The sequence below is a fragment of the Carassius gibelio genome, chromosome A18 (assembly GCF_023724105.1).
Source record: "Carassius gibelio isolate Cgi1373 ecotype wild population from Czech Republic chromosome A18, carGib1.2-hapl.c, whole genome shotgun sequence".
NCBI lineage: Eukaryota > Metazoa > Chordata > Actinopteri > Cypriniformes > Cyprinidae > Carassius > Carassius gibelio.
The window spans coordinates 23,533,089-23,557,683 of record NC_068388.1 but is presented as its reverse complement, the minus strand read 5'-3'; the positions used below and the strand labels follow the sequence as shown (position 1 = coordinate 23,557,683).

Genomic DNA, 24,595 nt, shown 5'->3' with positions numbered 1-24,595 from the left:
TTTCAAAGCGTGACAACACAAGGTAGTCTATACTCACCAGAATTGACTGAAGAAGATGTAATATGCGTGTCCTGTTCGTGCGTAAGCGTAAAAGTACAGCGTGCGCGCGCGTTATGCACGCTCGGCTATTGGTCAGCTGAGTGCACGCACTAGATTGCGGAGGCTCTGCGTTGCATTGCCAGTGAAAGCAGCCTGCGCTATGAGGAGACACGGAGTGACGTTCACTTCAACGGAGCACATGAGACCTACATGGGATTTAATAGGTTAACCTAAAAATCTACGGTGGTCTGTATTCGGATATGCAGTCTTAAAACGAAGTGTTGTCATGGATATCATCATTTCTAGACGGTCCACAATCCTCATGAAGGTTAAAGCCAAAATCCTTCAGCCCAGCAGCATCTTCACTGCGTACGTGATTCGTGCCATCGCGTCGGTATGAGGAAAATAACTGGCACACTGTAAAGGTGAGAGGATACAAAGAAAAGAAAGATGGGTTATTTATGATTCAAAAAGGTGCATTTTCACGTCAAACCACGAAAAGAATCGATGCAGATAATTCCCCCCTCGCCGAGGTTACGTTATGTGAGATACATCTGTGTGGGCAAGTGTTAGTTAATGATAGATTTGGTGCAAGTGATGTGATCACGTACTGTGTGTGGAGAGTACGTAACGCAGCATCCTCTGATCATCATGACATACTTTGTGACGCGAAATAAAACATGAGATTCGCTATACTGTAACTTAAGTATTAAATATAATAGCACTGGGGAAAAAATAGCCAATATCAAATAAAATAATAATAAAATACATTATAAAACGATCTTTTCGTGGTGGGATATGACAGTATCCTTTTTTATACTTCTTCATTAACTAAATATGGAACTAAGTATAATGATTAAAAAAATTATAACATAGTATACAAATAAAAGGCATTATGAATACTGAATATGAATTTTATTGAATATTATTGTATTTCATAGTTATTACAGTATGTATTTAATCATAAAATACATTAAACTAACATTTAAATGTAAATGAACACAAGAAATTGTAATAATATACAAATTGTAGAATATTACAGTTTTAAAACTTTATAGCACATATTAGTTTTAATTCAAGAGAATAAAATATTTGCTATTCTTGTCTGTCCGTCTGTCTGTGTGTGTGTGTGCGTGTGTAGTATGGAATGGATTAACTTTAATTTTATCTGAAGAAAATTTACCATGAACTAAACTAACATATGAATCTGCACTTTTGTATTGACCTTTAACTGTCACAAATAAAAACTCCAAATTTGTAGTACATACACAAATAGAAAAACTTAAGAAAATTTAAGAACACACACACACACACACACACACACACACACATATATATATATATATTTTGTATTGACCTTTAACGTCAGATATTAAAATTAAAGATATATGCACTCTGCATTCTGTACCTGATTGATAAATGCTGTGCTGTAACAAACAGTTTTTAAGATTTCAAGACATCTTAAATGTCATTCTTACCCCCCACAGCGTCTGATATTACGCTCGAAGAATGCTGCAACAGAACAACAACAATAACTGCTTGGACATGGCCCATAGGGATCTATTGCATGAATGCAGAAGAACCGATGTCTCATTCACCAGTGCCCTTGAGTTTGGAGCCATACCCCTGATTAAAGGCCTGAGAGCATGGGCTGTGAGTGGCGGCTACTCTAAAGCCAGGAGAAAGGCTGCTAATGGACCGCGAGCACAGGGCACATGCCAACATCCTTCTGAAAACAAAGCAGGGCAGAGAAGCTGGTCAGGGCAGGCCAGCAGTGGCTATGGGCACACACTGGATCGCACAATTAGTGCAACCAGAGCTCCAGGGGTCAGGCAAGGCAGTCTTGGTGCTCTTGTAACTGTGGCCTCTTTGAAAGGCACTGAGGGGGGTGGCAGGCAGACTCAGACACGCTGTCTCTTTCTCAAGGCCCAGGGCAGGGGCAGCTACATCTGCGCTGTTGGAAACCGAGGGACTGGGACGAGAGTCACAGGTCCTTGGACTCACACTGTCATTCTTGAAGGGAAAAAGGAAGAGCTTAGATGTTCCTCTAAAGGGCCGAAGCTGAGCCAGGATGGGCCAGATGAAGGTGGACTTTTCAAGGCCAAGCCCAGGGCCGTACGAAAATGGAGGAAGTGCAGTAAAACAACAGGCTTAGCGGAGAAAAGAACAGCGGCTCACGGCAAAGGGGAAATCGCCAATCAAAGCAGTCAACCGGAATATGGTGATCAAAAGACAGCACTGAATTCAGACACACAACCACTTAACGTAATACCAGATAACACAATAACACAATGCCAAAAGGGTAGCAGTGCTAGCTATCCACTTGAAGTCACTATCGACTTGAAGATGGGCAAAGACGAAAGGGCTCATTCACCCATATCAGTAAACACTGATGCACCTGAGAGCACGGATCCACAAACCTGCTGCTCTTCTGCCAAACTATGTGCCAAGCCAGTTGAACAGGTTGAAGCTGGGATGAGTATTAATCAGTCCGATAACTGTTCTGAAAATGAATCCAGTTGTGCCAATGGTGATGCACAAGGAAACACTGAGGTTAATAAATGTGACCTTGATGATCGCCAGAACATTCAAAACGTTGTTGCTGATGTGCCAAACCTAGTGTCACCTGTAGCATCTAAGAGTAACTTTAATAGTCTAAGAATCAAATTGACCACAACAGACTGTAATACTGAGCCAAGCATTGATCATTCCCCCATGCTAACTCCCTCCATAGTCCCTGTCAGCATTCAGAAAAATGAAGAATCCAGGCAAGATGAGTGCCTACTGGACCGTGAAAATCTACATTCAGTGGAGCCTGGTGATCTTGCAACACAGAGAGATGGGACTCCAGACACAAAGACTACAGTCGTGCTGGAGGACCGCGCTCCAGTGGGTGTTGCATGTAGCACTACAGAAAAGAAGAGGAGGCCGTCCATGTGCTCACCTCAGCATTGGGAGGAATTAATCACACGGCATGGAGAACATGAAGTTCAGCAGTCTGACAAATCCTCTTCACGAGGCTTTAGCGCACCACCAGCCAATATAACTATAACCACTATTCACTCCCTGGTTAATCCTGCCACCACAGCAGCCATAGCAACAGCCATCCCAGCATTAAGAGAGGGGGAGGTGGGGGCGAGAGGTGGAGACTTTCTGCCTCTGGTGGTGAACTCAGAGTTGCTATCAGAGCCGGCAAGAGTTGACGACAAGGACAAGGTGGCCGCTGACGAGGGGTCTCTTGATGTGGACGAGGAGGAGGAGGAGGAGGAGTTTGGGGCTTTCATGCAAGCAGGTGGAGAGCGGCTGTGGACGGATGGATTCAGTGAGGTCCAACATTCGGCTGAGGATTACAAGTGTGGTGAGTATGCTGTCTTGAAAGTAGCAGGGTAATAAATACATTTTGTCAAAAGGGACAGTAAGTTCTTCTGGAGCAGGAACCTGGCTTTGTTTGGGTTTTTGTGAGCAGATAAACATGCAGACCAAATGAACTAAATAGTTTGTCTGGATTGACCTGGATTCCTGCAGACCCCCCTGCGTCCCCCGATCTCATGTGAAGATATTAATCATTTAAGGCATTGCTTGGAATTCCTAAACCCCCCCAACCACCCTCTCACTCCCCTGTTGCTGTGTATCAGCCTAAGGCATTAAAAAGACATACAAACACAAGCCAATGGGACAAGAGGTGAGGCCAACTTCACAATGCCAAAGGCAGCATGTCTAGAGGGAATGGTTTAATCAAAATAGAGGACAAACACTGCACAATTTATTCATCTAGTATGTCTTCTACCTATAATATTTGGTCAAAAACACTCTTTTCCACATAATAATTTTATGGATTTCATTCCACTTAAACCATGTAATCTTAATCCGCAGGATTAAAAAGGTGAAATCCAGGTGATTCAGGTAGTGAACATAAACAGGTTGTACCTACTTTTAAATGTTGAAATGTCAAGTAGATTTTTTCAGTGACAAGTTATTTCTGAAAGCCATTTAACATAGCTGCACTGTTTCCTGTTGGGACATTTTCTTGCACATTTCACAACACTTTTAAAGCTGATTGTGCAGTGAGTGGTTCTAAAAGTGCAATCACTTCTATCTGAAACAGAGGAATGTGAATCTAGTAATGCTTTTTTATATTGGTTGTAATGTGGTAAATCAGAAATGAAATACGCAGGGCTCTTCAAATAAAATTACTTGTGGTCCAGTAATGGACCTTCCTAACCAGCAGAGGTCTGGACAATTATATACCTAAAAACATGAATTGATGGGTTTTGGCAGACCAGGGTTTTGGCGGGCTATTTAAACTCATATGTAAGACTTTTTAAGCAAAAATTAAATTAAAATTACTGTAAAAAGAATGATTTATTGTTCATATACAGGTTCATATCAAACAAAAGTTTAATGAACTGGTAAGCTTCACATTTAAACCCTTTTTTTAAGAAAATGTAGTCAAATGTAAACAATCATCAATTATTATATTGATTAAATAACCTATAAATATATGTTACCATCTTAATTGCTTACATTTTTATTATGCATTATTTTCTTGTCAGTCCACTAGTTCACATTTACAACTCTGTGTGTTTGCTGCGTAAAAACATGGGTTGATTTTCACATTTGTTTTAACAGACGGCTTATTGAAAATGCTAAATCATTCAATGCCAGCAGGTGGCACTTTCAGAACGGCAGAAATATAGTGTTTTCCCTGGTAACAGCAGTACACAAAGCATCTGACTTTTTTTGAAACTGTGCAGTGCTCATATTTATTCAATGAAATCATAGCCTTTTGAAGTTTAATGGTCCGGATTGGACTTATCTCATGCCTTAATAATGTACCACCTACTATTATCCCTATACTAAACATGAGATAAAACACATTTGCTGAAGCAACCAAGCCATTTTAGCTTGCGTCTGAGTCTTTTTTTGTGACGTGTTTTAAGTGATTTGTACCTGACTGCTTCACAACGCACAGTAACTGAAATGCTGTACCAGGTGAGCTAATGAGCAAGTTTACTGTGTCAGAAAAACCATACATATGAAGCTGCTAATATGATGCAAACAAGAAAAAGTATTTCTTTTACAAATCATGCACTATGGTAAGTGTTTTGAAGTGATTAAATGGAGCCGCATGAAAATAAGTCTTAATGACTTAATAATCTGTCCAAGTAATCATAATTTGTTTGAAAAGGAATATGTTACTGGTGTTTCAATGCTCTGGTGAATTACATGCATAGTTCTTTTTTTTTAAGTTTTGCAAAAATGTAGGTAGAGGCGGGTTTTTTTCTAACAAGCCTATGTTGTACCTTTCCACAGTGGTCTTTAAATATCAAAGACATTTTGTTCGCAGAGTGTAAAAAAACACTTTCACTTCTTGTCAGTTGCACATGTTCTAGAGCATGTGTTCCAGGAAGCAGAGAATCTTTCCAATAGCATAGTCCCTATTGGTCATGTAAAGAGTTTTTGTGTGACAGCCTTGAAAATGAAACTATACAGACTTACATGAACCTTTATCTCCTCTCAGAGGAACAAACAAGTTCTGCTGATGCAAATGAACCTGCATCCTGGGCATCTGATTGGACTGCAGTTCAGTCATTCCAGCAGTCTGAGAGCACATGGACCGCCTTCAGCCAGGAGACTGTGGAGCAGAAGATAGCCCCTGGTGACCACTGGTGGACTTCTACCGAAAAGCCAAAGCTTCCCCTCTCTCCTCTCCATAATGTGGTAAATCTTTATGCTCTGTTATAGGAAAGATGTTTTTAGATTATTCTCAAGTATTTTAAAGAAAGTGCATCCCACTTATTACATTACTTAACAATTATATAAATGTAATTTATTGCAGTATGTGAGATAAACGAGACCGTGTGATATGAGCAGGAAATCAATAATACAGTTAATTAGTAATTATGCAAAAAATTGACCAGAAAAATGGTCAACCCACTCATCCTGAACAAATAACAATTAATGGCTCGCTTTATAATTTTAGTATCATACTAATATATCTTTATATTCTACATTGTTGTTGTATCTTTATGACTAATATATCTTTTCATCACTGTTGATGCTCTGATGATTAGTGATCTTTACTGTACATGTGTGTGTGTGTTTGTGTGTGTAGTCAAATGTGTTTCTAGAGGCCTTTCCCTCTGAAAAGTCCCCATGTGAAGATCCTGAACACATTCCTACACTAAAGCAGCTTCTGCAAGGACCAGCTGAAAACAGCAATACAGGGAAGCACAAGTATGTTGCATTGTTTGCAGTTGGGCTGCACCAATTGGGACTTATAAAGTTAGTTACTTTTATGATTTAAAAAAATATATATTTTTATTTAAAGACATACTTTTCAGGCCATTTTTAGAGCAGATTGAATCAATGCATATTCTGGATGCCTCGCTTATTTAACACAGCTGAATGAACTTTTTAGCAAATAAGAAAAAATATCCAAAATGTGCAGAGCTGGGGAAGCTCCAGGGACTTTTAAAACTCCTGCTATATATTAGTCTTCTATTGCCACCTTCTGGTAATTTAAAATACTACTGCATTGCATCACATAAAGCACAAAGGACTGACTGTTTTGCATGAAATTATGTTTCATCCTCTTGAGTTGACTGATCATGTAAAAACAAATCTTTCTTTGATAATTTCACGTACAATAATAGTATTTGTTTTTCTTGTTACATGCTAAATTCGGAGTTAATCGTTTTGTTTTGGCCCAAAGGGAGCAGAGCTTACTTGAAGGCCTCCAGGATCTAGAGCGGATGATTGGTGTGAAATATAAGAGGGCGGAGTCTCTTTCCTGTAAACTTCTCCTTCAGTCACTGCATCTGGAACGTCCCAGCTCTGTGAGTCTGCTGTTATCAAACAGGAAACTACTGCAATAATATCTAATGAAAACTTCCTTGAGCTTTTGCTACACCAAATACTTGTAATATAATTTGAAATAACAAAATATTTATATACACTACCAGAAATAGAGCTTTCTTAGAGTTAAAATTATGTTTTAAATAACTATCATCCTTCTATACCTCAGGAATGTGTTCGTCTGAAGACCAGTGCCAGATTTTCTCCAAATCTCCCAACATCCAACCAGCAGTTAGCTGCAAATGCTAAGAGGAGACTGTCTTATGACTTCAACAGAAATATTATGACCTAGTCTGGCGAAACATCTATGCTTCCTTGAAAACAGGAAATACAGGGCAGAGTAAAAATACATGCTGAAGAACTGAGTTTCCCTGGATTGACTTCTATTCAAGGTTTATTTAAAGTGTGTTTCTTCTTTCTGTGTCTGTTCTCACTCAGTGTCTGCTAGATTCTGTTTCTCATTCAGCTGCGTATCAAGACACACAAGGCCTGTTTAACCAAATGTTTTTCAGTATTTCAGAATATTGGGATTAAATTAGGACAAATATACTAAAATTTCAAGTTAATAACCCCTTTGCCAAATTGTCTAGTCCAGGTATAAGGAATTTTGGTTATTTATATAACTGGCATAATCAGATTGTGTATTACTTTCAATAATTGCTGTGAAATACATTTGATAGAATAAGATTGTTTTTTCTGGAACCATAGCAAACCAGAAAATGCACGTTCTCACCGGGATGTAGATGCAAATCTGGCCTGTCACATCCTGATCCACGTCCCAAACTTTCCTTCCTACTGTCTCACATGATGTGATTTTTTTTTAATGTGATTTTAGGGGGGATTAGGGTTCATTTTTGATCTTCGCAAGTTCTCCATTGCCTGAAAACGGTCAAAGCAAATTTCCAAAAAATGTATTTTCATACACCACCTTGCAGAGAAATCCATTTTCTTGTTTCCATGTCTTTTCTCCCTGTGCTTGAAGAACTAAACATAACACTGTAGTGTACCATTTTTAATTCCTGATGAATAGAGACCATATTTTCAGAAGTGTTTTAAAATGAATGTTAACATTTTAAATTGAGCCTGTAAGCTTGTTTGTTGATTGATGTAATTAAAACATCTTTGAAGGACTGAATGAAGTGGATAACTGAGTGATGATCAACCATTTAATGTTTCATAACTGAGCAGATGTGCTACAAGCGTATGACTTATGAACACAAAATAACTTTTTTAGGCACTTTTCAGTTATGTGTACCAGAGGCATTTCCTCTAAGAAGGCGAGGAATACAGTGCCTCCTCAAAATACTGGATGAGAAAAAAATTTGAACAAAGATAAAAATGGCAATATTACAAAATATTGCATTAAAAGTGTCTGTCCAACAACGACACCAGCAGGTGAAGTTACAGCAGGAGTCCGAGTCTCTTGCCTCCCCTGAGCCCACTGAGTTTTAACAGACCCCCTAAAGCCGTGGAGGGCCAGAGCCCTGCAGAGTTTAGATGCAACTCTAATTAAACACTTCTGATCCAACTAATCAAGTCCTTCGGGCTAATTTGATAACTACGTGGTATGTGTGTTGGAGCAGGGTTGGAACAAAACTCCACAGGGTTAAAGCCCTCCAGGAACTGAGGTTGACACCCCTGCCCTAAAGCATGCTGTGACTTTGGTGGGGGTTAATTGAGGATAAATGGGGGCAAGTCACGTGAGAGGAGGCAGTGCCTCCATCGGATATGACTGGTTATGTTCAGCTGTGAGTGGTTCATGCGATAAATCCCACCTCTTGCATTTCTACGCATTTGTGAATCAGTCTGAATGAACAATATAATGGCATTAATGGGAAAATTAATTTAAAAAAAAGTAAGTAAACAACTCACGCTTAGATAAAGCCACTTTGTTACGTTAAAATAAGACTTGGCCTGAAAAAATCAGCTAGGAAAAAATGTAAGTAAATCTTTATGTCTGTGACCAATAATCACTGAGCTTTGATGACTGATGATCAGAAGAAGAAAAAAATAGTTAAAAGATAACTATTAAAATGAACAACTGAACATAAGTTCACAAATAAAATATATTGTATAAATTGTTACTGTCATTAATTATTATTTTGGAATAAATGTAAAATGCTTAAAAACACTAAAACTAGATTAGATTAATTGGCTTTAATAAACAGAATATTGATTACATTGTTAATGTAAAAAAAAAAATCTAAAATAGGATTGTTGTTTTATTCCATGTTTATTTAGTCAAGAAAATGTGACTGGGACATGAATTGACATTTGATTAAAAAAAAAATACACCACGAAAGTGCACATATCTAATAGGCTAGATATATTGAATATTGCATAATAAAAGCACACAGTCTTTATTTAGTTCTGGTTATGCCATCAAAACACTTGGAAGACATTTGGAGGAAACTTCGGCAATTAATTGGTTAACTTTGCCTAATCTGAGTGACTTGGCTGCTTGTTTACCAAGATAAGAGTTCCCTTTCTCCAGCTGTTCACACTGCTGTCCTCACACACCCTCGTCATGAGTGTGTATGTTTACTTCGAGTGGACAATATGAAGAGAAAAGGAATAAACTGTTTTGACAGACACTGCAGCTATTTCTATCCCCTCAGCCACATGTGACTCTCTCCCTCACTTCATCTTCACAACAGACTCCATCATGACTACTGTGTTATTCTGTATTTTACCAGAAAATACAATGCTAATTCAGGGAATTAAGGGTAATTTGGTACACAATCTAGACTATTTTGACAAGCTGGGTCATCATGCGATTGACATTTTCTTATTTATTGGTCTGAACAAAGTGTGGTCGTTTCTGCAAGAAAGTGTCCCATATTACTGTACTACATATGCAAATCTACACCCAAACCACCACATCAGTACAGCACATGAATAAGCATGTACAACTTAAGTGTTAAAATAGTGGAGTAAAAACAAAAAGTATTCAGAAAAAAGTAAGTCAAAACTGTGAGATGAAGAAATTCGGAATTGTGAGAAAAAAATGAGATTGAGCTCGAATTCTGATATGTTATATTATATCTCACAATTCTGACTTTTTCTTTGAATTGCGAAACACAAAGACACAATTATGTTTTAATATTTATTTATTTATTTCCTTCACAAAAACGGCATTCCGTGCAAAATTGTGGAACCCATGAAGGGCCAACTGTAAGAAAACAGCTTTATCTACACTCTTAAAAACAAAGGTGCTTCATAGTGATGTCACAGAAGAACCTTTTTGTCTAAATGGTTCCGTAAAAAACCTTTAACATCTGAAGAACCTTTCTGTTTTTTTAAAAAAAAAGGTTCTTTGTGGAGAGAGAAGGATCTTCAGATTATAAAAATGTGAAAAAGAGATGGTTCTTTAAAGAACCTTTGTCTAAATGGTTATTTGTGGAACCAAAAATGGTTCTTCTATGGCATCCCTTGAAGCCCCTTTATTTTTTAAGAGTGTAAAAGACTGAAATGACTGAGTCTTCATCTCATGTGAGAGGCCTACATCATTTAATGATGTATCCCCAAAACACTATTCTTTCCTGTAAGTGTCAATCTTTGAAGGACAGAGTAGCCTACACCTTAAAGACTCGGACACTATGAGAGCTCCTGATAGTAATCTAACTATAGAATGCATTTCTCAGTTAAGTGTAAATGAAAGCACTCGCATGAGAAACAAAAAGTTGTGCTGCACCTCACAACCCCACACAACTGAAAGTATCACCATGTGACTGAACACTCTGGTATTTCCTGGCCACCGTGGCCAACTTGTGTCGGAGGGTGGAGTTCAATCAGTCGAACATACATCACTGAAGCAAATCAAGAACCAGTGTCATCGGGTTCCTCACAAATCCCATCATGTCCACGGCGTTCAGGTCTTGTCTCGTGCTCGGCGGCTTCATATTTGCGTACATCGCTTATTTGTTGTTGGGAGCGCTTGTTTTCTCTGCCATCGAGAGGCCTGTCGAAGAGACCATGAAATCAGACCTGAACTCGCTGAAAGAGGAGTTCCTCAACCTGAGCTGCATCAACGCCACGGCTCTCGAAATTTTCTTGGAGAAAGTCTTGCAAGCGAATAAATACGGTGTGTCGGTCCTTGAAAACGCGTCGCTGCCTACAAACTGGGATTTGGCGTCTGCTCTGTTCTTTGCAAACACGATGGTGACGACAGTGGGTGAGTTTCACACGAACGGAGTTTAACGGGTGTTTGTTTGATGCTGCTCATGACGGGCAGTTATTAGTTTAACATTAGTAGTCCATTTTATCTGAAGCGAGTGTAGAATGCTACCGTTAGTTCATCTCAGGGAACATAACAAACTTTACAAGTAGCCTACTGCAAAACAAAGTTACAGAGTTCGACAGAACCTAAGTTTGTGAGTGGAGCGTTTATTTCTGTTGCAATGTTTTTGAGTTTTACTACTTCACTCGGCAATCTTTTTTCATTTCTATAGAAGAATGTAGCAGTGTTCCAGTAATATGTGTAGACACTTCATCACGTATAACTTTATTTGCACAATGCAAGATCAACAGGATGTTAAACAATGTGGAAATGTTGGCAAAGAGGGTACTTTTGGACTTTGGACTTCTTCCTGCAGTAGATGCATATTTGCATGTAAAAGACTGTATACCTAACACTAGACTGTTCACTAAAATCAAATGGATTAATATAATGATTTCTGATAGCACAACAAAACCTTAGTTCAGGGATTCTCAAAGTTATTTGTCAGCTTAACTCTTTTGATGTAAAATATTTTAAGTTATAACTTGTGTAGTTATGAATAATGTGTACAGTTAATGTGTGATGCAATGAATCCATGTATGAAATTATTTCACATGAATATAATATTGAAAGTGGGAAGACCGAAACATTCTGTACAATGCAATACATCAAATCCACTGTGAAATAAAAGTGCAAATAATACAAAAACTTATACTGTGATATGTGAACAACTTGTTTGTTTTAGATATGTCAGTGACTTTTTTTTTTTTCTTTAGTGAATGTATATGATTGCAGGTAAGTACATGTGTCCATGCTTAACACTGTATGCTAAAATACAATATAAACAGACAGTAAGTTTATCCTGCAAGAATAGTAGCCGGTTTAATATGAGTCCTGCAGGAATGAGCAAGATGATTCATGCACAAGGCTTAAAAAAACCTACAGCTATAGATCTAATCCTACAGGAATTCAAAATTCACGTAGGTAGTGGTCCTGCGGGACAATTGTGTGTTCACTTGAGTTTAAAAAAAGTGCATCTCTACAGAAATCACCTGTAAATGATAGCAAGTGGAGTATATGGTTTCAAATGAGAAGTAGATTAGTATTTTATTGTTTCCCAAAACAAAGGAGAATTGAAACTAAGTGCTTCGTACTACTTACTAAACCTGATTTCCATTTATCAACTTGATCATTGTGATAAATATTCATGGAACGGATATATTGCATCCATGCTTTATACAGTGGGTACGTAAAGTATTCAGACCCCCTTACATTTTTCACTCTGTTATATTGCAGCCATTTGCTAAAATCATTTAAGTTCTTTTTTTTTCTCAATGTACACACAGCACCTCATATTGACAGAAAAACACAGAATTGTTGACATTTCTTTCAGATTTATTAAAAAAAAGAAAAACTGAAATATCACATGGTCTTAAGTATTCAGATCCTTTGCTCAGTGTTTAGTAGAAGCACTCTTTTGATCGAAAACAGCCATGAGTCATTTTGGGAAAGCTGCAACAGAACAGTCACAGAGTTGTTGTGAAGCCACTCCTTCGTTATTTTAGCTGTGTGCTTAGGGTCATTGTCTTGACAGAAGGTGAATGTTCGACCCAGTCTGAGGTCCTGAGCACTCTGGAGAAGGTTTTCGTCCAGGTCCCTGTTCTTGGCCGCATTCATCTTTCCCTCGATTGCAACCATTCGTCCTGTCCCTGCAGCTGAAAAACACCCCCACAGCATGATGCTGCCACCACCACGCTTCACTGTTGGGACTGTATAGGACAGGTGATGAGCAGTGCCTGGTTTTCTCCACATATACCGCTTCGAATTAAGGCCAAAAAGTTCTATCTTTGTCTCTTCAGATCAGAGAATCCTTCAGGTGTTTTTTAGCAAACTCCATGGGGGCTTTCATGTGTCTTGCACTGAGGAGAGGCTCTGACTGGTGGAGGGTTGCAGTGATGGTTGACTTTCAACAACTTTCTCCCATCTCCCCACTGCATGTCTGGATCTCAGCCACAGTGATCTTTGGGTTCTTCTTTACCTCTCTCACCAAGGCTCTTCTCCCCCGATAGCTCAGTTTGGCTGGACGGCCAGCTCTAGGAAGGGTTCTGGTCATCCCAAACGTCTTCCATTTAAGGATTATGGAGGCCACTGTGCTCTTAGGAACCTTATGTGCAGCAGAATTTTAAATACCTTGTCTTTCGTCCATTTTAATTATAGCTGTCTATAGTTTGAACGAAGACCTCATAATCATATTGTAAGGTTATAAGTGACTTGTTTTCTTTGAGTAATAAGTTGTGTATGGTAATATTCAAATTGTAGCGTGCATGAGTGACCGCAGCTCCATGTTTTTTTAACCTTGAAAATGATGTCAAGGTTATTTGATGAAATGTTTGTTTTTGTCAAACCCCCATATGACTCTCTTTCACTCTAAGTTTAGGTATAGAGCAAGCTTTGTTTGCTTTAACTGGACGTCTCAGTTTAGCTCCTGCTAGCAGTATCATGGGAAATCACTCCTTTGGCCTGTGTGTCTGTATAAAGCTTTACTTTCATAAAGCATGTTAACATTGGTTCTGTGAAATGTATGAATGTACACTGTTCATAATATATATTCTGTGTTCCACAAAGAAAGTAAGTCATTCAGATTTAGAATGTGACATGAAAATTTTAATTTGTGGGTGAACTGTCCCTGATGCAGGTCAGAGCTTCTCACATAAAATCTCACATGAGAATGCTAAATCTTTACCAAGATACAAGTAACTTTTAAACCAAAATCTTTTATGCATGATACAGTCTAGAGTAGGTTATCTTTAACCACTTTAAGGAACAACATGACGATATAGTACTTCTGTCTGTAATCAGAAACATGACTAATTGAAATTGAAGCCATGTGCTATATTTGTCTACATCTGTGTGTAAATGACTTCTAATTAGATTTGGAAAATGTTAAACTCACATCAAACTCTTCAAAGAGGTTTTTTTTTTTTTTTACTTGAAGGGATTTTTCACCCAAAAATAAAAAAAATTACCCTAAGATTTACTCACCCCTCAAGCCATCCTAGGAGTCTATAACTTTCTTCCTTCAGACAAACGCAATTGGAATATATATATATATATATATATGTTCTAAATTCCCTATGTGTGTTTATAGTGGAAGGACTATTATTATGAATGTGTGCCGCTAGTTTATGTGAGTTCCGCTATTCCGGTTTCACTTTCACTTTCAATAGCCGATTGCTGCGCCATTTTCATCAGGTGTTAATGTGCGTGATTGAATGTAAGTTTATTTAATCATTCCTGATTATAGGTCAGCTATGTTAATTTCGTTGTTGTGTTTAAATACTCAACTTGTGTAATCGAACTTTACATTGTTTATAATGTTGTTATATTTAAGATATACAGTGATTCAAATGTGTATGCTCACTACCGTTAATCCTCTCATGTTGATTAATGTATAATGTGACAGTAGAAAGTTGTTAGTTCCATTACAGGTCTGTAATTTACATTTAGCAGATGTAAACTGATGTTTGTTTATTCTGTTTATTTCAGAAAGACCACATTTAACACTTTGTGGCCATAACTTGTACAAAATCCAGTCTAATTGAAGCAATGTTGTGCCATCTGCTGTGAACCCTCAAATACTTCAGATAAAGAGTTGAACAGTGCCCTGTCTCCTGTCACACTTCTTACCGGAGTCCCGTGGTGGATTAGCATCAACACCCCTACCGATCTATTAGTCCCGTTCATTTTGGTCCTTCGAGCCGGATGCTATATTCACTTCGGTGATATGGAGCAACAGAGCCTACTTCATTCCCCTGATACGACACACGGTGTTCGCACACAGGCGAGAGCACGTCAGCTTTCCACACGTCTGCAAGCTTATGATGTAGCCTTGCCGAAGTCTCTCATACCAGACCCTGTTCTTCACGAAACTTCATACCACCTACCAAGGATGGATTCTCCAGCAGCGCAGTTCGACCTCAGTGGACAGGCCGAGCCAGTCTCGACTGTGGAGCAGCTGCCCATGGGTGATCTATCGCTGGTGCAGTATGGAGAAGTATCCGCTATGAGTCATCAGTTGGATGTTGAGAGATCTGTCGGTCATCTTAGCTCTTCAGTAGCTCCTCCAGGGTATCACAGCCCATCCGAGTGTGATTCATTCAGTAGTGGTGCTGCATCACCCATATTCCAGGTAGATGTACGAGCCCAAACTACTTCACCACCTGTAGTCAGACCAAAGGCTACTGCAGTCTCATCTGTCCCGCTTCCGCATTTAGGCCAGTCATTTCAAGCTCAGACAGCCCACATTGATATTTCTCAGCAGTCAGTTTTGTGGCACGTAACACAAGGCACCCTTCCTGCTGCATATGGTACTACTTCGACATATCGTGGTGCTCCCCCCTTATCTGTACCACATGTAACGCCACAGCAGGGGGTTCTGTTCAGCACAGTAGATTCTACATGTCAGCTTACCTCATCACTGCCACATACTGTTACTTCAGTGAAGCTGCCTTTGACCACTACAGCGTATAGGCCTTTAGTACCCCCTGTATATCAGTTACAGGCTCACATGCCGAGCCAAGCCACACGGCAGTCGTTCGCTGTCTCTGACCCGTATCGCCCTCCTCTACAGACTGCTGGGTATCACCCTGCTCAGCCTCCCGTCCACACTCCTGTGCAGCCTGGGTATCCCCCTTCAGTGGTTCGCCAGCCACCACCTCCTTTTCCAGTTTACCAGCCTCTGCCAGTTACACCCCAGCTACAACCAGTTCCCATTCCAGCCTTGCCTAAGCTTGTGAACGATAGTGAGAGGGAGTTCACAGACCTGAAGATGGCCTTGGATAATCTTCTCAATCCTCACACCGAGCTTACAGAGCACTATAAATACAGGGTACTGATGGAGCAGTTGGTTCTTGAGGAAGCTAGGTTAATTGCCCAAGCATGCCGACATCATCCTGCGCCCTATATGGCAGCTATGATAGCATTGCAACGACAGTATGGCCAGCCTCATCAACTGGCACAGAGCGAGATCGCAGCCTTGCTGAACTCACCTGATATTAGAGTTGGTGATGCAAAGGCCTTTCAGAGTTTTGCACTCAATGTTGACTTACTAGTTGGTATGCTGATGTCACTCGAGGGGCCACAGGGCCGAGAGCTCTCTTGTACAGGGCATGTCGATAGATTACTCAGTAAGTTGCCCAAACACTACCGAGACAGCTTTATAGAGCATTTACAGTTACGAGGCCGATTGCACACTGACAGCCTAAATCCATATAACCTGCATGACCTTGCTGACTGGTTGAAGGTCAAGGCGGAAGCGCAGTGTTTATCTACCAAGATGGTGCAGCGCTACCAGACAGAGAGAGTACAGGTCTCACGTAAGGACCGCCAGTCTGTACCCAAGCCCCAGACTCGATCCACTGCAGTCTATCATGGAAGTGAACAGCCCATGGAAGCTAGCACAGGGCAGTCTGTCCACACCAATGCTGCTAATTCTCAGTCATCGGCCAGGAGACTGAAGCGTTTGTGTCTGTTCTGTAAGAGTCAGGAGCATTACCTGTCACAGTGTAGCAAAATCACTGAGTGCTCACCTGATCAGATTCTGAAGTGGATAAAGGATGGGAAAAGATGCTGGAAATGTGGACGCACAAGTCATAAATGGGAGGAATGTACTCTGAAGAAGCCCTGCAGGGATTGTGGTAATATACATCTCGGAGTGCTGCATTCCATTGCCCAGGATGGTCCTAGCAGTGTGCTGCTGACAACTTCTCACGAGCGTGCATATCTCACTTCTCCTAGTTTCACGGGTCGTGTGTACTTGAAAGTAGTTCCAGTGCTTCTGTGGAGAGGCAAGATGTCTATTTCAACTTACGCTATCTTGGATGATGGGGCTCAGCGGAGTATCATCCTTCCTGCAGCTGTCCAGCAACTTGGTATTGATGGAAGAGAAGAGATTATGGCCCTTCGTACCATCCGACATGACATCACAGAATTGAAGGGGCAGTCAATTGACTTGCTGCTTTCCCCACAGTCAAGGCCAGAGGAGAAGCACAGCCTTACAGGTATCTTCACCGCGCCTCTCCTCACGCTTACTGAGCAAACCTACCCTATCAAGAGGCTCCAGCGATGTTATCACCATCTCAGAGGGATACCCATTCCATCTTTCGCTAGGGTCCAACCCTTAATTTTAATTGGGTCTGATTATCCTACATTAATTACCCCAAAGGAGCCCATCAGATTGGGCCCAGCGGGCGGACCAGTCGCTGTACGCACGCAGCTCGGTTGGGTCCTCCAGGGACCAGATGGATTGCTCCCACATCAGATACCTTCATCTCAGTGTTTGTTCACTTCTCTTACACCACTGCGAGATCCTGTCTATCAGCATGTTGAACGACTCTGGCAGCTTGATGTCCTTCCATCTCGCAGCGAGAAAGTGATAACTCGGTCTAAACAGGATCAGATGGCTGCAGACATGTTGGAGACCAAGACGCGACGAGTAGAAGTTGACGGAGTCCGGCGCTACGCTACTCCACTCCTTCGTGCGCCAAACGCTCCACCGCTGAAGGGGACTATGGAATCCGTTTTGTCCAGCCTCAGGAACACTGAGAAACACCTGAGTAGAGACCCTGAGAGGGCTAAGGTGTACGAAGCTGAAATACAGAAGCTCCTTGATTCAGGGTATGTTGTCAGGGTACCATCAGAAGGCCAGCATGTAGACGAGGAGTCGTGGTTCATACCACACCACCTCGTGCAGCATAATGACAAGTACAGGTTGGTCTTCAATTGTTCCTTTGCCTACCAAGGTATGTCTCTTAACCAGCAGTTGCTTCCAGGTCCTACCCTCGGTGCCTCACTGCTAGGAGTACTTGTGCGGTTCCGGCAGTACGCGGTAGCCATCAGTGGGGATATACGTGGTATGTTCCACCAAGTGAGACTCCTACCGGAGGATAGACCCCTTCTGAGGTTCATTTGGAGGAACATGCGCAGAAAGGACCCGCCAGACATCTATGAATGGCAAGTCTTGCCTTTCGGGACGACCTGCAGCCCCTGCTGCGCCACCTTCGCGCTGCAGATGCACGTTCGCTGCCAGCAGTTCGGCAATGAGGAAGTATTGCAGTCCATAGAGCGGAGCTTCTACGTGGACAACTGCCTACAGAGCCTTCCCACTGCTGAGGAAGCCAAGCGACTCATTGACAAGATGAGGCCTCTCTTAGCCTCCGGGGGCTTTGAAATCAGACAGTGGGCCACTAATATCCCTTCTGTTGTCCAGCACCTCCCATCTAAAGCTCGTTCAGAGAGCATTGACCCTCTAGGATTCTCCATTCCTTTCACCACCCGTGCCAAGGTTCTCGTTCAGAGACTCTGGAACAAACCGAGAGATTGGGATGATCCGAATCTTCCTGCAGACCTGCTGGAGAAGTGGACCGTATGGGAGAAGGAGCTGCCTGATCTCTATAAGCTCACGCTTCCAAGGTGCTATCTTCCTGCTGACTTTGATGTGGAGAAATCAAAATTAAGCCTTCATGTGTTTGGCGATGCATCCGAGGTTGCCTATGGGTCGGTGGCTTATCTCCGTGCAGAGCAACACAGTAAGATCCACACTACCTTTGTCATGGCTCGCTCTAGGGTAGCCCCCAAGCGTCAACTGTCGATGCCACGTCTCGAGCTGTGTGCAGCATTGACTAGCGCTCAGCTTGCACAGTTTCTCAAACAGGAGCTAACCATTGCCATAGAGACAGTGACATTATGGACTGACTCGACTACAGTACTGACCTGGATCCAGTCTGAGTCCTGTAGATACAAAGTGTTCGTCGGGACAAGAGTGGCAGAAATACAAGAGTTGACTGAGCTCCACTCTTGGCGATACGTTGACTCCTCAAATAACCCGGCGGACGATATTACCAGAGGGAGAACGCTCAAGGAGCTGGCTAACTCTGACATGTGGAGTCGAGGCCCAGGATTCCTCCGTGAACCGCCAGATCATTGGCCAGTCAAGCCCCTGGCAGAGGCCCGAGAGGATACCTTAGAAACAAGGAAAGCTGTTTTCTGTGGATTAGTCACAGACGATCGAAATCCAGACATGCCTGATGCATCTCAGTATACTTCTTGGAGTGCCTTAGTCGACGCGACCTACCGGTCCCTCCATGGGGCGGCCGCCCAAGATACTAGTAAAGCATCCTTAGAATACAGGCGTGCAGAAGCTCTTATCTTGAGTCAATGTCAGGAGGAGTCTTTCCCAGAGGAATTCAAGGCCTTAAAATCAGGGAACCAGGTGCCCACAGCCAGCCGTCTGAACACGCTTGCACCCGAGTTCGACCCTGAGTTCTGCCTAATTCGTGTGGGAGGTAGGCTACGGCGATTGGATGGCTTCAGCAAAACCGAGATACACCCAGTGGTTCTAGATCCCCATCATCAGGTGACAAAACTCATCGTTAAGCACTTTGATGAGCGTCTACTCCATCCAGGACCTGATAGGGTCTTCGCAGAGCTCCGTCGCCATTTCTGGATCCTAAGGGGCAGGCAAGCCATCAAACGACACCAGAGAGAGTGCGTAGAATGTCAGAAGTGGAGAGCTAAGCCGACTCTACCTATTATGTCTGACTTACCCTCAGCTCGCCTAAGATTGTACCAACCCCCCTTCTTCTCTACTGGAGTCGACTGCTTCGGGCCATTCATGGTTAAGATTGGCCGTCGGACGGAGAAGCGATGGGGCGTCATCTTCAAGTGCCTGACAACCAGATGCATTCACCTTGACCTGCTCAGCAGCATTGACACTGATGCATTCTTACTGGCATTAAGGCGCTTCATAGCACGCAGAGGAACCCCATCTGAGATCATATCAGATCAGGGTACTAACTTCCGGGGAGCCGAGACCAAACTGAGAGAAGCTTTCAAGGAGATGGAGCCCAGACTGCAGGAGCAGCTGGCTAGTTATCAGATCACTTTTAGGATGAATCCTCCCGCTGTACCCCACTTCGGAGGCGCATGGGAAAGGGAGATCCGATCTGTAAAGTCTGCACTGCGAGTAGTCATCGGGAGTCAGTCTGTGCCTGAAGATGTCCTACAGACTGTACTGACCGAAGTAGAGGGTATCCTGAACAGCAAGCCCTTGGGATACGTTTCATCCGACGTGGCAGACTTGGATCCAATAACCCCAAATATGCTTCTCATGGGGCGGCGAGACGCCTCGCTTCCCCAGGTGGTCTACACCCCTGAGCCCTTGTCCAAGCGTCGCTGGCGTCATTCCCAGACTATCATCGATCATTTCTGGTCTTACTTTACACGACACTACCTACCGGGTCTCCAGACTCGCCAGAAATGGCAGCGGGTAACTCAAGATCTAGCTGAGAACACGGTGGTCATGATAATCGACCCGCAGCTTCCCAGAGCCCAATGGCCAATTGGTCGGGTTGTCAAACTGATACCCAGTGCTGATGGACATGTCAGGTCAGCTCAAGTACAGGTCAATGATCGCCTATACCTACGACCTGTGGCCAAACTTGTCAGACTCCCGGCACTACCGGACGGAGGTGAAGCGGACTCCAATGACTAGGGAATTTATCATTAGACATATTAGCTATGCTAATCTGGGGGCGGCTGTTCTAAATTCCCTATGTGTGTTTATAGTGGAAGGACTATTATTATGAATGTGTGCCGCTAGTTTATGTGAGTTCCGCTATTCCGGTTTCACTTTCACTTTCAATAGCCGATTGCTGCGCCATTTTCATCAGGTGTTAATGTGCGTGATTGAATGTAAGTTTATTTAATCATTCCTGATTATAGGTCAGCTATGTTAATTTCGTTGTTGTGTTTAAATACTCAACTTGTGTAATCGAACTTTACATTGTTTATAATGTTGTTATATTTAAGATATACAGTGATTCAAATGTGTATGCTCACTACCGTTAATCCTCTCATGTTGATTAATGTATAATGTGACAGTAGAAAGTTGTTAGTTCCATTACAGGTCTGTAATTTACATTTAGCAGATGTAAACTGATGTTTGTTTATTCTGTTTATTTCAGAAAGACCACATTTAACACTTTGTGGCCATAACTTGTACAAAATCCAGTCTAATTGAAGCAATGTTGTGCCATCTGCTGTGAACCCTCAAATACTTCAGATAAAGAGTTGAACAGTGCCCTGTCTCCTGTCACACTTCTTACCGGAGTCCCGTGGTGGATTAGCATCAACACCCCTACCGATCTATTAGTCCCGTTCAATATATGTATATATATATATATATAATGGCTCTGGCTCTTCCAAGCTTTATAATAGCAGTGAAGGGGGTGGGGGTGTCAATCCATCCATCATAAAGTGCTTTTTTGGGCTTCAATATCATGACCCCAATTCACTGCCATTATAAAGCTTGGAAAAGCATTTTTAAATAACTCCGATTGCATCCGTCTGGAAGAAGAAAGTCATGTACGCCTAGGATGGCTTGATGGTGAGTAAATTATGGGGTAATTTTCATTTTTGGGTGAAAGTGTTTCTTTGCAAAGTGGCATTGCCAACTACTGGCCTGGTATGAAAGAAACTAAAATTTTTAGTCATTTTTGTGATCCAAGGGGCGTCATTTTGACTGATTTTGATTTGAAGCTGAATCCAGACGTCTGGATGAGTTACAGCAGCACTGATATATGTACTATACAACACTATAAAGAGCTACTGTAGTATAGCTAAATCATTTGTTATATATTGTCTTATCACTCAGCAGTAAAGCTTGCTCTGTGGCAAAGCACAAAGGCATTACAGACATAATGATATGCATTGTGAAAAGCGCTTTACAGATAAATTTGGCTTGAAGTGATTTTTCTGTTAGAGCCACTCCTCTCCAAGCACCATCATCTTCTTTCCTTCTCTTCAGGGTACGGCCACACTACGCCTCTGTCTGATGCGGGTAAAGCTTTCTCCATTGTGTATGCTTTGATTGGAGTGCCCTTCACCATGCTAGTGCTCACAGCCTGTGTCCAGCGCCTCATGCACCCGCTGACCTACGGACCCATCTCTGTGTGCCAGCGGAGGGCCGGCCTGCAGCATCGCAGCGCCAGTGTGCTGCACTTCATCATGATGCTGGTCCTGGTGGTGCTCGGCTTCTTTGTGGTGCCTGCGCTGGTGTTCAGCACCATAGAAGAAACCTGGTCTTTCTTAGACTCCTTCTACTTCTGTTTCATCTCGCTCTGCACTATAGGACTGGGGGACTTCGTACCAGCAGAAAAGCCAGGACAGAGACTCAGAGCTTTGTACAAGATATCAGTCATGGGTAAGAGAAGTAACTTTCCAAATTCAGTAATGCTGGTTTCTTTTAGATAGTTTCTGCTTATATATAGCCAGTAAATAAATGAAAAAACATATATACAGTGTTTCTTGAAAGTTTGTGAAACCTTTAGAATTTTAATTTTTCTGCATAAATATAACCCAAAACATCATCAGATTTTCACACAAGTCCTGAAAGTTGACAGAGAACCCGATCAAACTGATCATGTTTGTGGAAGTGTATCATGGCATGAACATAGATCTCGGAGGACCTCAGAAAAGGTATTTTCTGTCCATCAACCCTGCATTTAATTGATCAAAATGCAGTTAAAATAGTGAAAATATTACAGTTTAAAATAAGGACAAAGAGCAAAGTGAATGTACAATTCCGACCACAACTGTACAAATACACACACTTTTTTTTTTTTTTTTTTAGCTTCGAGTACGACCTACATTTTTATATTTAAATTTTCTTTTATTAAACAAAACCTAAAATATAAACTCTAAAATACACAAGCAAAATAAAATTAACTATATTTATTATTTTTTTATATGAAATAAAAAATAACATTTTCACATTTGATCAGCTTCTGGAGTCAGCACGACCTGTACAGTAATTTTCATCTCTTAAGAGGATTAGAGCTGAAGTTATGAAGGTCTTTTATGACCTCAACAGTCATGCAGTGCCCACTTTTTACTGTTAAGAAGTCATGCACTGTTGTATAAAAATATGAAATGTGTACAAAGCAGAAGCCAAAAGAATATGCTAGGTATGTTAGGTGCTGATGTCAGAATCCAATGTAATAATGTCTCACATTTGATGGTAAAATCCATGTATGTTTTCTTTTTCTTCAAAAATATCATACCAGCATCATAAATTAATGTAGGACTGTCTTAGGTATATATTGTATTACAAATGTAATAAATTGTTCTAAAATATTTCCACTTGTAATTGTACCTGAAATTGAGCATGAGCTCTCGTTCTTCTCTCTTACAGTCTACCTGTTTGTGGGATTGATGGTCATGTTCCTGGTCCTTCGGACTTTCCACAAGCTTGCAGATGTGCACGGCTGGACTGCTTTCTTCCAGCTGCCGAGCTACGAGGAGGAAGATGATGATAAAGAACCAATAATGGGACAAGACCCTGACGATGAATCCCCGGAGGCTGTGAAGCCCCTGGATCCCAGCTCTCAAGTGTCCTACAACTCCATCAATAGATAAAACCCCAGATCTCTTCATATTCAGATGTCAGTGTCCTGCAATTGTACATTGTCTGGACATGTAACATCAACACGTTGCAATTTAGCACCAAAAAGGTCAAGACAATCGAGTATGAACGTGTGCAATACACTTCACTGTCAGACAGAACCGCTTCTGATGCTTTGTAGGAACGAAGCATAGCAGAACATTTCATGAACCAAATAAGGTCTTTTTTTGTTTTTTGGAGTTGCCAAATCTGATCTTCAAAACTAAATGGATGTTGTCATTGCTTTAGGAAGTGGAGAGTCCCAAGTGTGAATCTTCTTTTAGTTTTGTGCAGGGTTCGTAACTGATGATGCATTTCAGATTATTAGATGATTATCTTATGGACCAAGATTGCTCTGGATCATAGTAACAGGAAGAGATTAATGCCTTTGACCTCCGTTCAATACATTCATTTAATGAGTGTGAAATTAATTTTCATAGCTAGTTAATGATGGTTCTTGATGTCGAGTCATGTGGAGAACTTCAGATGCACTTTATAATTGGCTTTTTATTTAGGTTTGTGCAACCGTTGGACAGCCAGTGATAATGCTGGACACAATCTCTTTGTCTTTAGTTTAGTACTTGTATATTCTATAAATATTCTTTGTATCATTGCAATTGTATATTCAGTGTTGGATTGGAGGGAACAAAAAGGTCTCTGATGTTTAATGTCAGAAGAACAAAATGTGTTTTAAGAAATGCATGCACAGAAAAAGAAAATAAAATGTTTGGTATTTTGTGACTTGATGCATTTGCATGGGCAGGTGTGACGAAATACACTTTACACAGCCTGTTTTATCTTTAAATAGGTTTTTTAAAGCTGTTAATTAACATGTCAGTATATAGATGAGTTTAAATAACCTACCACTCAATCAAAAAACAATTCTTATCTCTCCTAGAAGCAGAATAAAGTTTCCTTATGAACAATCACTGACACTTATGACCCTATTTACTCTGATCCCAAAGCCTGATGTGATCATG

General features: G+C 41.3%; 3 protein-coding genes across 4 annotated transcripts; all 3 read left to right on the top strand.

Moving 5' to 3' along the window:
- Nucleotides 1-61: 61 nt before the first annotated feature.
- Nucleotides 62-8,032, top strand: LOC127933859 (uncharacterized). Its single transcript, XM_052530887.1, has 6 exons — nucleotides 62-464; nucleotides 1,527-3,397; nucleotides 5,561-5,760; nucleotides 6,155-6,276; nucleotides 6,755-6,878; nucleotides 7,067-8,032. Exons 2-6 carry the CDS (start codon nucleotides 1,549-1,551, stop codon nucleotides 7,187-7,189), a joined length of 2,418 nt encoding a protein of 805 aa, XP_052386847.1. The 5' UTR covers nucleotides 62-464; nucleotides 1,527-1,548; the 3' UTR covers nucleotides 7,190-8,032.
- Nucleotides 8,033-10,636: 2,604 nt separating this feature from the next.
- On the top strand, nucleotides 10,637-24,356 carry LOC127934334 (potassium channel subfamily K member 6). The gene is made up of 3 exons (XM_052531643.1): nucleotides 10,637-11,071; nucleotides 21,981-22,376; nucleotides 23,367-24,356. Exons 1-3 carry the CDS (start codon nucleotides 10,756-10,758, stop codon nucleotides 23,588-23,590), a joined length of 936 nt encoding a protein of 311 aa, XP_052387603.1. The 5' UTR covers nucleotides 10,637-10,755; the 3' UTR covers nucleotides 23,591-24,356.
- Nucleotides 11,078-21,254, top strand: LOC127934333 (uncharacterized). Of its 2 annotated transcripts, none has more exons than XR_008147747.1 (2): nucleotides 11,078-20,866; nucleotides 21,139-21,254. XR_008147747.1 is itself a non-coding variant. In XM_052531642.1 (2 exons), the coding sequence occupies exon 2, from the start codon at nucleotides 14,901-14,903 to the stop codon at nucleotides 20,664-20,666; it is 5,766 nt and encodes a 1,921-aa protein (XP_052387602.1). In that variant the 5' UTR covers nucleotides 11,078-14,390; nucleotides 14,663-14,900; the 3' UTR covers nucleotides 20,667-21,254. The 2 variants fall into 2 exon arrangements, 1 of the variants encoding a protein (XP_052387602.1); XM_052531642.1 differs by having other exon boundaries at nucleotides 11,078-14,390; nucleotides 14,663-21,254.
- Nucleotides 24,357-24,595: the final 239 nt, after the last annotated feature.

Coding starts and splice junctions, on each gene's coding strand:
- LOC127933859 (XM_052530887.1), top strand. CDS start 1,549: ATGCTGCAACAGAACAACAACAATAACTGCTTGGACATGGCCCATAGG. Junction 3,398..5,560: donor GGCTGAGGATTACAAGTGTG/GTGAGTATGCTG, acceptor ATCTCCTCTCAG/AGGAACAAACAAGTTCTGCT. Junction 6,879..7,066: donor ATCTGGAACGTCCCAGCTCT/GTGAGTCTGCTG, acceptor TCTATACCTCAG/GAATGTGTTCGTCTGAAGAC.
- LOC127934334 (XM_052531643.1), top strand. CDS start 10,756: ATGTCCACGGCGTTCAGGTCTTGTCTCGTGCTCGGCGGCTTCATATTT. Junction 11,072..21,980: donor CACGATGGTGACGACAGTGG/GTGAGTTTCACA, acceptor CCTTCTCTTCAG/GGTACGGCCACACTACGCCT. Junction 22,377..23,366: donor GTACAAGATATCAGTCATGG/GTAAGAGAAGTA, acceptor TCTCTCTTACAG/TCTACCTGTTTGTGGGATTG.
- LOC127934333 (XM_052531642.1), top strand. CDS start 14,901: ATGGAGCAACAGAGCCTACTTCATTCCCCTGATACGACACACGGTGTT.